The sequence below is a fragment of the Danio aesculapii genome, chromosome 17 (assembly GCF_903798145.1).
Source record: "Danio aesculapii chromosome 17, fDanAes4.1, whole genome shotgun sequence".
NCBI lineage: Eukaryota > Metazoa > Chordata > Actinopteri > Cypriniformes > Danionidae > Danio > Danio aesculapii.
In genome coordinates this window covers 3,178,659-3,192,149 of record NC_079451.1, presented here as the reverse complement: position 1 = coordinate 3,192,149, position 13,491 = coordinate 3,178,659, and the positions used below count along the sequence as shown (strand labels likewise).

At 36.6% G+C, this 13,491-nt stretch overlaps 1 protein-coding gene across 1 annotated transcript; it reads right to left on the bottom strand.

The window, feature by feature from the left end:
• Positions 1-581: 581 nt before the first annotated feature.
• On the bottom strand, positions 582-11,931 carry LOC130245001 (cytochrome c oxidase subunit 7A2, mitochondrial). Its single transcript, XM_056477624.1, has 4 exons — positions 11,825-11,931; positions 8,068-8,157; positions 4,801-4,885; positions 582-789 (listed from the first exon to the last, which is right to left on the bottom strand). The coding sequence occupies exons 1-4, from the start codon at positions 11,840-11,842 to the stop codon at positions 731-733; spliced, it is 252 nt and encodes an 83-aa protein (XP_056333599.1). The 5' UTR covers positions 11,843-11,931; the 3' UTR covers positions 582-730.
• Positions 11,932-13,491: the final 1,560 nt, after the last annotated feature.

Sequence of the window (13,491 nt, the reverse complement as noted above, 5' to 3'; positions counted from 1 at the left end):
CCACACTGAACTGAGCTAAACTGAACTTAAACACTACAAACTGAACTACACTGTTCCAATTTACTACGACCTTTTATGTGAAGCTGCTTTGACACAATCTACATTGTATAAGCGCTATACAAATAAAGGTGAGTTGAAACATACCAGTGAACATTTCCAGCAAATGTTTTCATGAGTTTTCTCCAAATTTATCCACAACATATTTAATATATCATTATATTCATAGTAGTTGTAGACATCAACAACTATGATGGTTGGGTTTGGCGTTGGAGTAGGTGTAGACGTTAATAACTGTGATGGTTGGGTTAAGGGTAGGAGTAGGTGTAGACGTTAATAACTGATGGGTATCTGGCCATCTTGTTGACAACATAGTTTTGACGTGGGTATCCATGACTTCAAGTTATGCCTCTATTACAAGTTACCCCCTTAATGTTCAGCCTCTTTCTTGCAGTCAGCAGACAGGCTTTACTCGATTAATCCCCAATCATTTTGTTAGTGTAAACTCCGCCCCTTGCTTACAAGAGCCACATCCACATAATTTTCGTGTTGGCTATGATTTTAATAAAGCACAAGACACAGACTCAGAACAGTGGAATATTTTATTACATAATGATTGCGCTTTACAGTACAATCAATAAATATGAATCCAATGTACTCAAAATAACTGACAGGACATATTTCTGAGGGCCAGAGACTTCCACAGCTCAGACACATGAATAGAGAGGCATGTTCAATCCTTCTTCTTGGGCATTGCTACATCGAACAATGTATACACCACATAACCACTGCCTGGAGAGAGAAAGAGAGAGAAGTGAAAACACTTTTACAGATCTCACACACACACACACACACACGGCAATTACACATTCAGCTTTCCCGCCTTCTTTTTACACAAGACAACAGTATGACAGTGCCCTTAAAGTCCCTGAGAAATCAAAATGAGAGTTTGAGTGTTACTATAAATGTTAAGCTCCTGTGAATAAAAAAAAATTATGTTTTTAGACGTTAGTATAAAAATGTGACGCTGCATTCACACCAGATGCGGATGAAGCGTCAAGTGTGAGGGACTTACATGTTAAGTCAATGCAAACACATGAATACACATCCTGGAGCACGAATAAAGCGGCACGAATAACGCGACTCGCGCGAATGATGCAGTGTTCACACCAGACGTGGAACGCGCGGATAAATCACGCTATTCACGCGTAAATAGACGTGTGAACATTTCAGTTTACTCGCTTCATTCGCATATAGAAACCCGATTCATTCGCGCATGAAAATCTGCTTCATTTGCGTGTCAAATCCGGTTCAGAACAGACGGGGATTCGCGTTATGGGCAGGGCTTCTTTCTGCCCGGTGACTCTAGCTTCATTGCTAAATGGCTAACATGGATTTTATTGAGAAACATCTGTATTTATGTGCTTTATAAAGGCTAAAAAACAGCGTTGATTCGTTTGGAGCAGTGTCTTGAGTCCACTAGATCCTTTGAGAGGTGCACCCAGCTCATAAACTCCTCCAGAAACGTAAGCTGGATGATGGAGGCTTTCAGCGGTGCTTCTGACTGAGCCGAGCCCAGTTTGATGAACTGTTGTTGGTGTAGGCAGGAGGATGACAGGCGCCATGTCATAATCTTTGCCCCCACAAGAGCAAGCTCCTGATTGGTTAACGCGACGCGGATGTCCGCTGAAGTTCAGATTTTCGAACTCAATTTGCGCTGCGCCATTCGCGCGTATCGTGCCACAGGATGTCTATTTGTATCTTTGCATTGTCTTAACATGTAAATCACTTGTGCTTGATGTGTCTTCTGCGTCTGGTGTGAACACAGAATGATGCGCCTCGCGCGAAGGACGCAGCATGGATGATGCGCCTCGCGCGAAGGACGCAGCATGGATGATGCGCCTCGCGCGAAGGACGCAGCATGGATGATGCGCCTCGCGCGAAGGACGCAGCATGGATGATGCGCCTCGCGCGAAGGACGCAGCATGGATGATGCGCCTCGCGCGAAGGACGCAGCATGGATGATGCGCCTCGCGCGAAGGACGCAGCATGGATGATGCGCCTCGCGCGAAGGACGCAGCATGGATGATGCGCCTCGCGCGAAGGACGCAGCATGGATGATGCGCCTCGCGCGAAGGACGCAGCATGGATGATGCGCCTCGCGCGAAGGACGCAGCATGGATGATGCGCCTCGCGCGAAGGACGCAGCATGGATGATGCGCCTCGCGCGAAGGACGCAGCATGGATGATGCGCCTCGCGCGAAGGACGCAGCATGGATGATGCGCCTCGCGCGAAGGACGCAGCATGGATGATGCGCCTCGCGCGAAGGACGCAGCATGGATGATGCGCCTCGCGCGAAGGACGCAGCATGGATGATGCGCCTCGCGCGAAGGACGCAGCATGGATGATGCGCCTCGCGCGAAGGACGCAGCATGGATGATGCGACTCGCGCGAAGGACGCAGCATGGATGATGCGACTCGCGCGAAGGACGCAGCATGGATGATGCGACTCGCGCGAAGGACGCAGCATGGATGATGCGACTCGCGCGAAGGACGCAGCATGGATGATGCGACTCGCGCGAAGGACGCAGCATGGATGATGCGACTCGCGCGAAGGACGCAGCATGGATGATGCGACTCGCGCGAAGGACGCAGCATGAATGATGCGACTCGCGCGAAGGACGCAGCATGAATGATGCGACTCGCGCGAAGGAGGCAATTTGTGTGAAGCCTGTCTGGTCCCAGATCAGATCAAGTCTGAGTTTGTTGCCGTGTATTGAAATATCAAAATCACACTGCTCAGACGTTCCACAATCTAACATACACAAATTAAACATGTTCAGTCTAGTAAAAACAAATGCCAACCAATAGCAACAGATACCAACAGCGGTAAAACGCTGCTCTAACACACTCTGACAGACCTGTTTGTTGGCATTCGTCAATGTGGTGTGAATGTGTTTTTGTAAACTTCTTAAATTGTAACAGCAAAAATATTACATTTCTAGAATTAAACAAACATATAGGAACCTACTATTGTAAACATTTTAGTATGGTTTAATGAGTAACATTTATGGATTGTTGATGTAACGCTGCATTTTATCTGTCATACATAGGCCCACACGAAATCTGCATGCGCAAAATTTCGCAGATTTTCGGATGTAATCTGTTTATTTACTTGAATAAAAGTGTGTACATTTATAATTATTCAGTTTTTAAATTAATTTCAGCATAATTATTGACTAATATGAAAATGTTCATAGGATTTATTTACAATACAGTTTGTAAAGTAATATTTTCTGTCTTTTAGTAGATATATTATATGAGACTTGCTTTGCTTACCAAATAAAGTGGATATAATTGGATTTGCATTGTTAACATTAAATAAAAGTTTAAAAAGGTATTATTTTTTACTTAATATATATTTTTCTTTAGTTATGATACTCCCACAATCATTCCACGTAAATTCGCAGATTTTTATCAAAATTCTTTGCAGAAATAGCAAAAAATGTCCGCAGATTCCGTCTGGCCCTAGTCATACATGCCAGAAATTAATATAATTTGTATAATTATTTTCTCAAGAAAATATCAATACATTACAGCACTTATAAATTAAAAATACATTTATTAATACATTGTTGGCCTAATTTTACAACTGGCAATAATACTTTTTTATCCATATATTTCTACAAACGCAGGAGCTTTGATACACTTTGTCTCTGCTACAACACTATATGCTAATTTTAAATCGGTTGTAAATTAGTTGAAGGACCCCGTTCAACATGTGACTGAAGGCCCCTGTGAAGCCCATGAACTGCACCTGTCCAGTTTTTTTATTTCATAAATTAAATTATACAAGATCACAAGTTTTAATTACAAAATTGTATATTAAATTTAAAAATTTAACATTTAAAATGGTAATAAACTAAATGTAAACTGTAAAAACATACTGGTTGCCTTAAATTTTTAAGCTGAATCAAATTAATCTTATGAGTCATTTGAACGTTATTATATAAAAAAATTAATTATTATTTACAAATTATAACATATAATTTTTATATAATTTATTATATTAACTACTTTATTATATTACATTAAATTGACTTGCGTAACTCATAAAATTAAGTTGGAACATAATTAACTTAGTTTAATAAGTTAAAATCACCTAAAAGCATATGTTGATATGACTAATTGATCATACAATTTTTTACAGAGTATAACCAAAAAAAGCAGAATCCAATAATCTAATCCGAGCATTAACAAATCAAACACAGATGAAGGGGACCTGTTATGCAATAGTCACTTTTATAAAGGGTTTAAATACAGTTGTGTGGCCACAGTGTACTAATATAGCCAGCCTCTCATAGTAAAATGTATCCATTTTATTTGTTATAATCACACTTGTTAAAAAGGCCTGCAGAAACTCTTTGACTGACATTCTCCCTTTGTCATGTCATCAGAGGGGGAAAAGGCCCCACCCATTCGAGACTATCTCACCCTCATTAGAATAAACAGCCCTGAGTGAGAAGCAGCCATCTGCCATTTGAATTTTCACAGTGTACCTGCTGAAGATCATTCTTAAAAGAGGGCTGGGAACACAACCTCATTTGAATTTAAAGTGACAGTCACCAAAATAGCACTATTAGATTAAAGCCTATAAGGGGCAGTTTTAAAAATTTATAAACATTATTTGTGAGGTCTCTCTTTAACATAATTTCAAGCAAACAGACTGTAACACGGTGTAAATGACATTCCAGATCAACAAAAAGACAGAGGAAACTCAAGTGAATGGCAAAACAGCTTACCAAAGACAGTAAGGGCCATTGTTAGCCTGTACAAGAGCCCATCTGTAAGCCCCCCCTTCAAATGAACTGGCAAGTCATTGTCTTCCTGAAACAAACACAAACAGCATATTAACAACGGATGTTTAAGCACTTTCACACACTTTGGGGGGGACACAAGTTTAAAGGAAAGTTTAGTAGGCTCATTTTACAACTCCCTTACAGTAAAACAGTTGAGTTTTACTGTTTTTAAATCCATTTAACCGATCTCCAGTTCTGGCTGAAGCACTTTAAGCTTAGCTATGGACAGATCATTAAATCAGATTAGTTCTCAAACTTTTTTCACCAAGTACCTCCTCAGAAAAAATCGTCACTCCAAGTACCACCATAATGATTAAACTATATATTAAAGTACAGTAGCGTAGCAGGCCTAAATAAGCAGCTACAGCACTGCAGAGTTCAAACACAAAGTAGAATGGTTACTATTATTAAGAATATTTATTACTGTCAGCCACTTTAAACATTGTAAGTTGTTTAAACATTAACACTGCACTGTGCTTACAGATAATAAAATAATAATGTTTAAATTAAAATGTGCTTTTAAGAGTTCATTTAATGGCACTGTTCCTAAACAGTAAAAAAAAAACTGTTGTACTTGTACAGCAATAACAAATAGTAACCTATTCATCAAAACCTGGAAATGTTCCTTGGACCTCATAAATACAGGCCATCATGTGTATATATATATATATATATATATATATATATATATATATATAGATATAGATATAGATAGATAGATAGATAGATAGATAGATAGATAGATAGATAGATAGATAGATAGATAGATAGATAGATAGATAGATATAAATATATAAATAAACTCTTTTTGATAAATGTTGAAATATGTTGCATGTAAATATGACTTATTTGTATATCTTTAAAATCTAACCATTAACTTGTATTTTAAATATCTGATTAGGATTTACATATTTAAATTAAAAATTAGATCTGCATTCTGCGCGTTAGAATAGGCTTTGTGTGTCAGAAAAGCAAGTCATTAAACCATACCTGTCAACATTGGGATATAAAAAATACGGGATACGCCCCCAACAACCGTTACAAATATGGGGAGGAGATTAGCTTCAAACAGTAGAAAACTGAAAATAAAATAAAAGGTTTATACTATTAAAATCAATTTACTGATCACATCGGTGTTATCATATGCATCAAAGGGTTAAAATTGTGTTCATTTTTTACTTTAATTATTCTGTGATTACCTCACATACCACTAAAAGCCAGCTCAAAAAATAAAAATAAAAAAAGTGTTTAAATAATTTTCCTATTAAAAGTCTGACTATTCCGTAGTTACATCATGTTCTGAGACTGACAAAATTAAAAAATTAGCAATTTTCCAGAACTATTCTTTCATTCTTTCGTAGTAATCAAGGAATTTGCTGTCGTACCATGGCTACAGATTTATGTTAAGAACTTATTTATTTATTGCCACATCAGCAACTTTTGGCTATTTCATGGCAAGATGAATATCCATAAAATATTACACGATAAAAACTAATTTGTAATACACTAAAAAGTTACTTGGATAAATATATAAACTATAAATAAATAAAATGCACACAAAAAATATATTCAAAGTTAAATATGATTTTTCAGGTCAATGTTTGATAAATAATTTAAGATTCTTCCTGGTGGTACCTTTTTAAAAATGTCCATCAAAGTACTCTTATAAAAATTACATTTAGGTGGGTCTTCGTTTTTGAGTAGATAAAAATGAGTCAACCTAGAATGTCCAATTCGACATCTAGTATAGAGAGTTTGATCATGTCTGGTCTCAAAATTGTCCCATTCCCTTTGGCATGTTTCGTTTATGTACAAATTAATTTTGGGTTTCAAGACCTCAGGAGGAATTAAACATTCTGTATGTTTAGAACTATTTTTAGGCACTGCGTAATAGCGTTGCTCCTGCTGTAGCCATGGTATGACAACTAAAGTACCTTTATTGAAATAATCATCTCTTTGGTAATGTTTGAGCAAGTTTCTAATGGTCTAATCTGATTCAGTGATCTTTAGGTGCGTCCCAAATTGTATACTTATGCACTATTCTACGCCATTTTGTAGTACAAATAGTGTAAGTAGTGCGCTTACACTGAAAATCTAAAAATAATAAGTGCACTTTAAATACCCGGATGGTGCGCTCCTTCAACCAGTAAAATGAAGTGTGTAATGATGGACACTTCATGCACTCAATGACTGCAGTTTTGCTAACGTAGCGAAAAGAGCGGAGCTATCAGGCGCACATGTTGGATATCTTTATTTATTTTGGATTGTGAAAGCAAAATTCTCCTACGAGAGTGATTATAGCGCCTCCTGATGGTGAATGCGGTTACACTCATGACAGGTATTATTTGGTACTTTGGTCATTCATTTCACTAATTTGGCAACCGTCAAACATCATCAGGGAAACGGTTTGAATTTCTGCTTAGTAATAAAACAGTGCTCCATTTGGGACGCCACTACATACATATACTAAGCTGTAGAGTGTGTAAGTGCATAGTGTGCTATTTGGGACACAGCTTATGAAAAGCTAAGCTAAAAGTGTTCCAGCCAGACCCTAAGATCAGCTGAATGGATTCATAAATAATAAAACTCAACTGCGTGACTGTAGAGGAGCTGTAAAATGAGCCCATTTTCATGTGTTCCTTTCAAAAGACTTTAATACAAGTACTCAAATGTTGTACACTATAGGTTTCTAGAAAAGGCTAGCTTTGATTGATTCTACTCCTGTAGGCAAAACCACAAACACAGACTGAACAGTCAAGATTGATGGCAGTCAATTCAAGGAAAGGAGAAATAAAACACTTTATTTGTCATTTTAATCTAAGAGCAAAATAAAACAGCCACCCAACAATTTAGCGGCAGACTGCCATAAGCAGAATGTGCCAGCAACAAAGCCAGTGATGACCGCAGTTACAGAATAAGTGAAGCTTTACACTACTTGTTTAATCGGACGCTTTGTTCTATTTCAGCAACACATGCATTGATTAGTAATTACAGCCTACTAATACAAGTGAGCCTTATTAGCGAATCATTGCGTACTTATCTGCTCATCCACAATCCCAGTCCAGAACCTGGGAACAAATTGCAGTCTTAACTTTAACCATTAGCGACTAACAAAAGAGGACAGAAAGGTGCAGTAACTCAGTCTGGGAACATTTCGGATCTGGCTAAATGTCTGATCGGACTGGATCAGAACTGGTCGAGATCACTAACCTGAAACATCTTCTGCTTGTTAGGGACTTTGTTCTCCAGCTGTCTGCGTGCACTGCTGGATATGGTCCGCCTGGAAACCTGCTGCAGCGTCTGGAAATCACAATATATAGCATTTCATTACAAATAAATAAATAAGAATATCATTAATGTTCATACGGATATGGAAAAAAGCTATTTAAGAATGCTCAGTTTCTCTGGATATTTGGTCGACTACAAATCTTGATTGTTAATTCCGATTTTGAGACTGTATCCAATTTTTTTAACGGTCGGCTTACATTATCTTTTATCCGATGTCTGCATTTACACTGCACACGCCAAGACATTTTCATAGGTCTGACAACATTTCTTCTAGGCATGTATGATATATAAGCAGCCATATTGATATCAGATGATAAATGCAACTTTTTAATATTGTAGTTATCAATTTGTTTATTGCCACATCAGCAACTTGGGGCTATCTCATTGCAAGATAAAAACGTATATCATTTATAGTTATCACTCAGAATCAAATATAGGTCATATATTCAAGCTGATAAATTTTATTTATTTCCAATGGTTGAACTACTTGCTTCCCTCTAAAAATGTATATTTAAAATAATATTCTAATTATCAGTTTGTTTGTTTATGGCCACATCAGCAACTTATGGCAATTTCGTTGAAAGATAAATATAGACAAAAACATATTACATTACTTATAGTTATCGGTTTGTTTAACTTCTTTCTGGGTGACTTCCAGCTAAAAAGTTAGTATTATATATTGTCTATCATCCTCCAAATATAAAGCATTGTCAGTTATCCGTCTCTGCTGAAATTTCTTAATTTAAATTAAAAAATTTTATTATCTACTGCATGCGGTTTTATACTTATTTACTAGAGATCAAACACACATGACGTTAAGAAAACACACAAATTAAAAAAAACACCAATTGTCTGCGCCAATAGCCTAGTGGTTAAGTGCGCCGACATATAGCACAATGGTGATCACGGTGACCAGAGTTCGATGCCCGGCTCGAGGTCCTTTGCTAACCCTTCCCCTCTCTCTACTCCCAATACTTTCCTGTCTGCAACATCTACTGTCCTTTCCAAATAAAGGTGAAAAAAAACTAAAAAATAATTATAAAAAAAAACAAAACAAACAAAAAAACCCACCAATTGCGGTAACATCTTCATTAAGCAATTACACACAAATGTGCAAATTCTTAAACACGCTGCAAATATATCAATGACCCCGACAAAAAACAAAATGATCAACCCATCTGCTTCCTGTTTAGAGTCCGCAGATCTACCGTTCCATGTTGTTTGTATATTTTTAGTTTTAATTATTTAAATGCCATGTTAGCAAGAGTTCCTCTCAGAACTAAATAAAAAGGAACCGTACAATCAATGTTAAAACAAAAACAAAGCATTGATCTCTGATAACACCACCGACTCTAAACAGAAAGCTTTCACATTAGTCAACTTTTGGCATCCCCTTATACATTTCTGTTGGGGTCTGTGCTATTTGTAGTGCATTTCTGTATTAGTATATGTTGTGAGAATGTGGTGTTTTTCCATTTGCATGCATTTTCTTGCATGCGTTGGACCTCTCTCGGCCACCATCATTTATTTCGTTTATATTTATTTCACTTATTGCATATAATAACAAAAAAGTGCTGCGTTTTCAGACATGTTTATACTCCTTTTTAATGTCGATATGCATCAACCCATCGACTAACAACTAGCGCAGAGAAAACTCAACCGTGTGACTGTCATTTGGCTTGGTGTCTCACTGTCCCAGCCTTTAGACAACACATCAAATTTAAGATTTTCAAATCACAACAAATAAAAACATTTGTTACACCAACTAACTGTAATTTTTAGAATTTCTGAAAACCAACATGCCTATATATATATATATATATATATATAGTGGCAAAATATATATATATATATATATATATATATATATTATATATATATATATATATATATATATATAGTGGCAATATATATATATATATATATATATATATATATATATATATATATATATATATATATATATATATATATATATATATATATATATATATATATATATATATATATATAACTCATGTTACTCGCACCAAATAAATAGAGCAAATCCATAGAAACTGAGAATTTTCAAGTGGTCTTTTTTTCCCCATAGCTGTATAACATGATGTTGCGTTTTCATGGTCACACATGACAAAAAATATATTTAGTATTGTCATCATCTAAAATGCAGTAAATGGTTAAACATTTATTTGTCCTCGATGGACCTTGTGTTATAAAAACTGCTGTTATTAGCCAAATAAAAAAGTCCAATGGCGTAACTGCCTCTAGCATTCTTCATCAAAATTACAACTCTTATGTAAAAAAAAAATCATAAAATCATTAATAAATAACAAGTGTCTATTTTAGTTAATCGCAATCATATTTCATTCATCCATATATTTCTAAAAACAAAGGAACTTAATATTTTTTACTGGAAACCACGTCCTCTGGAGCAACACAATAAAGCTATATTTTTTAATCCAAAAGAAATAAATAAATACATTTAATTAGTTGAAAGACCTCAAGATTCATGCGACTGAGGTCCTGTGAAGCTCAAGACGTGCACATTGTGCTGTTTTTGTCTTAGAATTTGTCTTCAGAATATTAAACTTTTTTGCCATCACTAACAAATAAAGTTATTATCCTTTGGTGTGACACCCCATTTATTGAAAATGTCCAACAAGTCATGGAGAAAAACAAATATTGTTCATAATGTCATAAAATAAAGAGTACTATATGAAGATAAGTGTTAAACTGCTCACGTTATTTGTAAATTACTGCGCTTCTTCATTTAATTTTTGCTCTCACACTATAGGATGTCTTTGAACTTGAAGTAATGTTTAGTAAAAGATGTTGTAAAATTATTATCGTTATTAGTTATTGACCGCTTATATTGTCACATAAATAGAGGTAAAGTTGGTTTTATATTCGCACATTCGTTTATATAGAAGTCCCTATATTGTTTACCATGTTACTTTGAATATTCAATCAGAATTAGCATGCAAGTATGACTTCAAAACAACATTAGCACTATTTAAATGACCAACAATGTTGTTGTACTTTGATAGTTATTGGCTGCTAACATTTTATTAGATTTTTAGATTTATTATTATTATTTTAAGTGTTTTTTTATTATTATTATTATTATTATTATATTTATTGCACTCATCCTTATGTCTTTTACTGCTGGACATTTTATGTCTGTAGAGTGCCTTGAGATGCTACTTTTAAAGGTGCAATATAAAAATAAAGTTTAGTATTATTAACATGATTTCCATGTTTGTAATATGCAAAGAATACTTTCTAAAAATGATATTATTAATAAGAATGTCTGAACGTGCAAATATAATACCAACTTCACCTTAATTAATCATAGTGATAAGCTTAACCAACATATGTCTCTCATTAACTTAAGTGCATTTACTGACATGTGAACCAAGTGTGGTGAATCTAATTACATATACGCACATATTAATATACCACAATAGCATTTGTCGATTTATTACATAATTATTTCGATTTTAAACTAAAATACACAGTAATAATCAATCATAAGGAGGAGGAGGTCATGAAAGCTGCTACTGCTAGGCTAACGGTGTCCATAAGAAATCTACTCTCTCTGCGTTATAAATATTCACTCATTTAATCGGCTTCTCCTCACACACACAATGGGAACACAGAGAAAGATCTTAAATCTCACCCTTAAGTGCCTAAACATGGTGATAAGTTCGTCTTTTGAGCGCAGTGATCAGGAAACCGCAGCAGCACAAGGACACTTGAAAATGTCACTTCCTTCTTCTGCTAAAGCTGACGCAAAGCCAGCAGCGGAAAAAGCGCGTTACCGCCGCCTGCTGGACTGAACCGCTGGAGCTCCGGTTCTTTAGAGAGTCGGTTCGTTTGAACGATTCGAAAAACCGCGCGAATTTTTACCTCTTTGAGAGTGTTTAATTTAATTGTGAATATAATCATAAATAACTTTAAAAAGCACTTTGGTTGAGCAATGTTGATATTAATTAGCTGTTTTATTGTACTCTTCATAAAGATTACCGCAGAATGTCACGCTAAGAGTCAAATGTTCAGTTCTTTTTTTGTTTTATGATGACTATGCACAGAAAGGGTCATTGTTATGGTTACGTCTGTTATAACTGCAGCACACTGGATATTTTCTCTTTTTCATTCTCTGTAAACTCTAGAGATGGTTGTGCATGAAAATCTAAGCGAATCAGCAGTTTCTGAAATACTCAGACCAGCCCGTCTGGCACCAACAACCATGCCATGTTCAAAGTCACTTAAATCACCTTTCTTCCCCACTGAACTGCAGATCGTCTTGACCAGGGGTGACCAACTTGGTCCTGGAGGGCCGGTGTCCTGCAGATTTTAGCTAGTACTTGCCTCAACACACCTGCATGAATGTTTCTAGAAAGCCTAGTAATAGCTTGATTAGCTAGCCTAGGTGTGTCTGATTGGGGTTGGAACTAAACTTTGCAGGACACCGGCCCTCCAGTACCGAGTGTGGACATCATAGTCTTGACCACGTCTACATGCCTAAATGCATTGAGTTGCTGCCACGTGATTGGCTGATAAGAAATTCGTGTTAACAAACAGTTGAACAGATAAACCTAATAAGGTGTACCTAATAAAATGGCCGGTGAGTGTACTTAAGTAAAAAAGGGGGAAAAAAAGTCAAGTATGGACCTGCTCACAAATCCAAGTTTGTCAGCGACCTGCCATACTTGCAGTAAAGTGTTAAAAAAAATTATCATCCCAGAATGCACGCCAGCAGGTCTCCATAAGCTTGTTAGGTTCAATTTTGGTGCGTAACCAAGTACGATTGGTGCTTTCACACTTGCCCAGTGGGCTCTATGCACAGCTAGAGTTTTAAAGCCAATGATAACCTCTTGAATTTAAACTATTTTCTATTTCACAAGGTTGTTTTTACAGCATCGATGCTGTAATGCAGGCGTCACCAATCTCGGTCCTGGGCCTGGGCCGGTGTCCCTGCAGGATTTAGCTCCAACTTGCCTCAACACACCTGCCTGGATGTTTCAAGTATACCTAGTAAGACCTTGATTAGCTTGTTCAGGTGTGCTTGATTAGGGTTGAAGTTAAAATCTGCAGGACACCGGCCCTCCAGGAACAAGTTTGGTGACCCCTGCTGTAATGTAATTACAATGCATTCAGTTAAATAGACTTAAGCATTCATTTAGTTGTTCAAGTGTAAAACGAGATGAAAGACCGTGTAACCACTAGCGGCATCAGTAGCAACAGGCTAGCACAGAAATTCCATTGAAAATACTGGGGTAAAATAAACTGACATGTTTTAAAGACATGGCGGGGGGAAATGGACTTTAATGCAGAGCTTCTTGT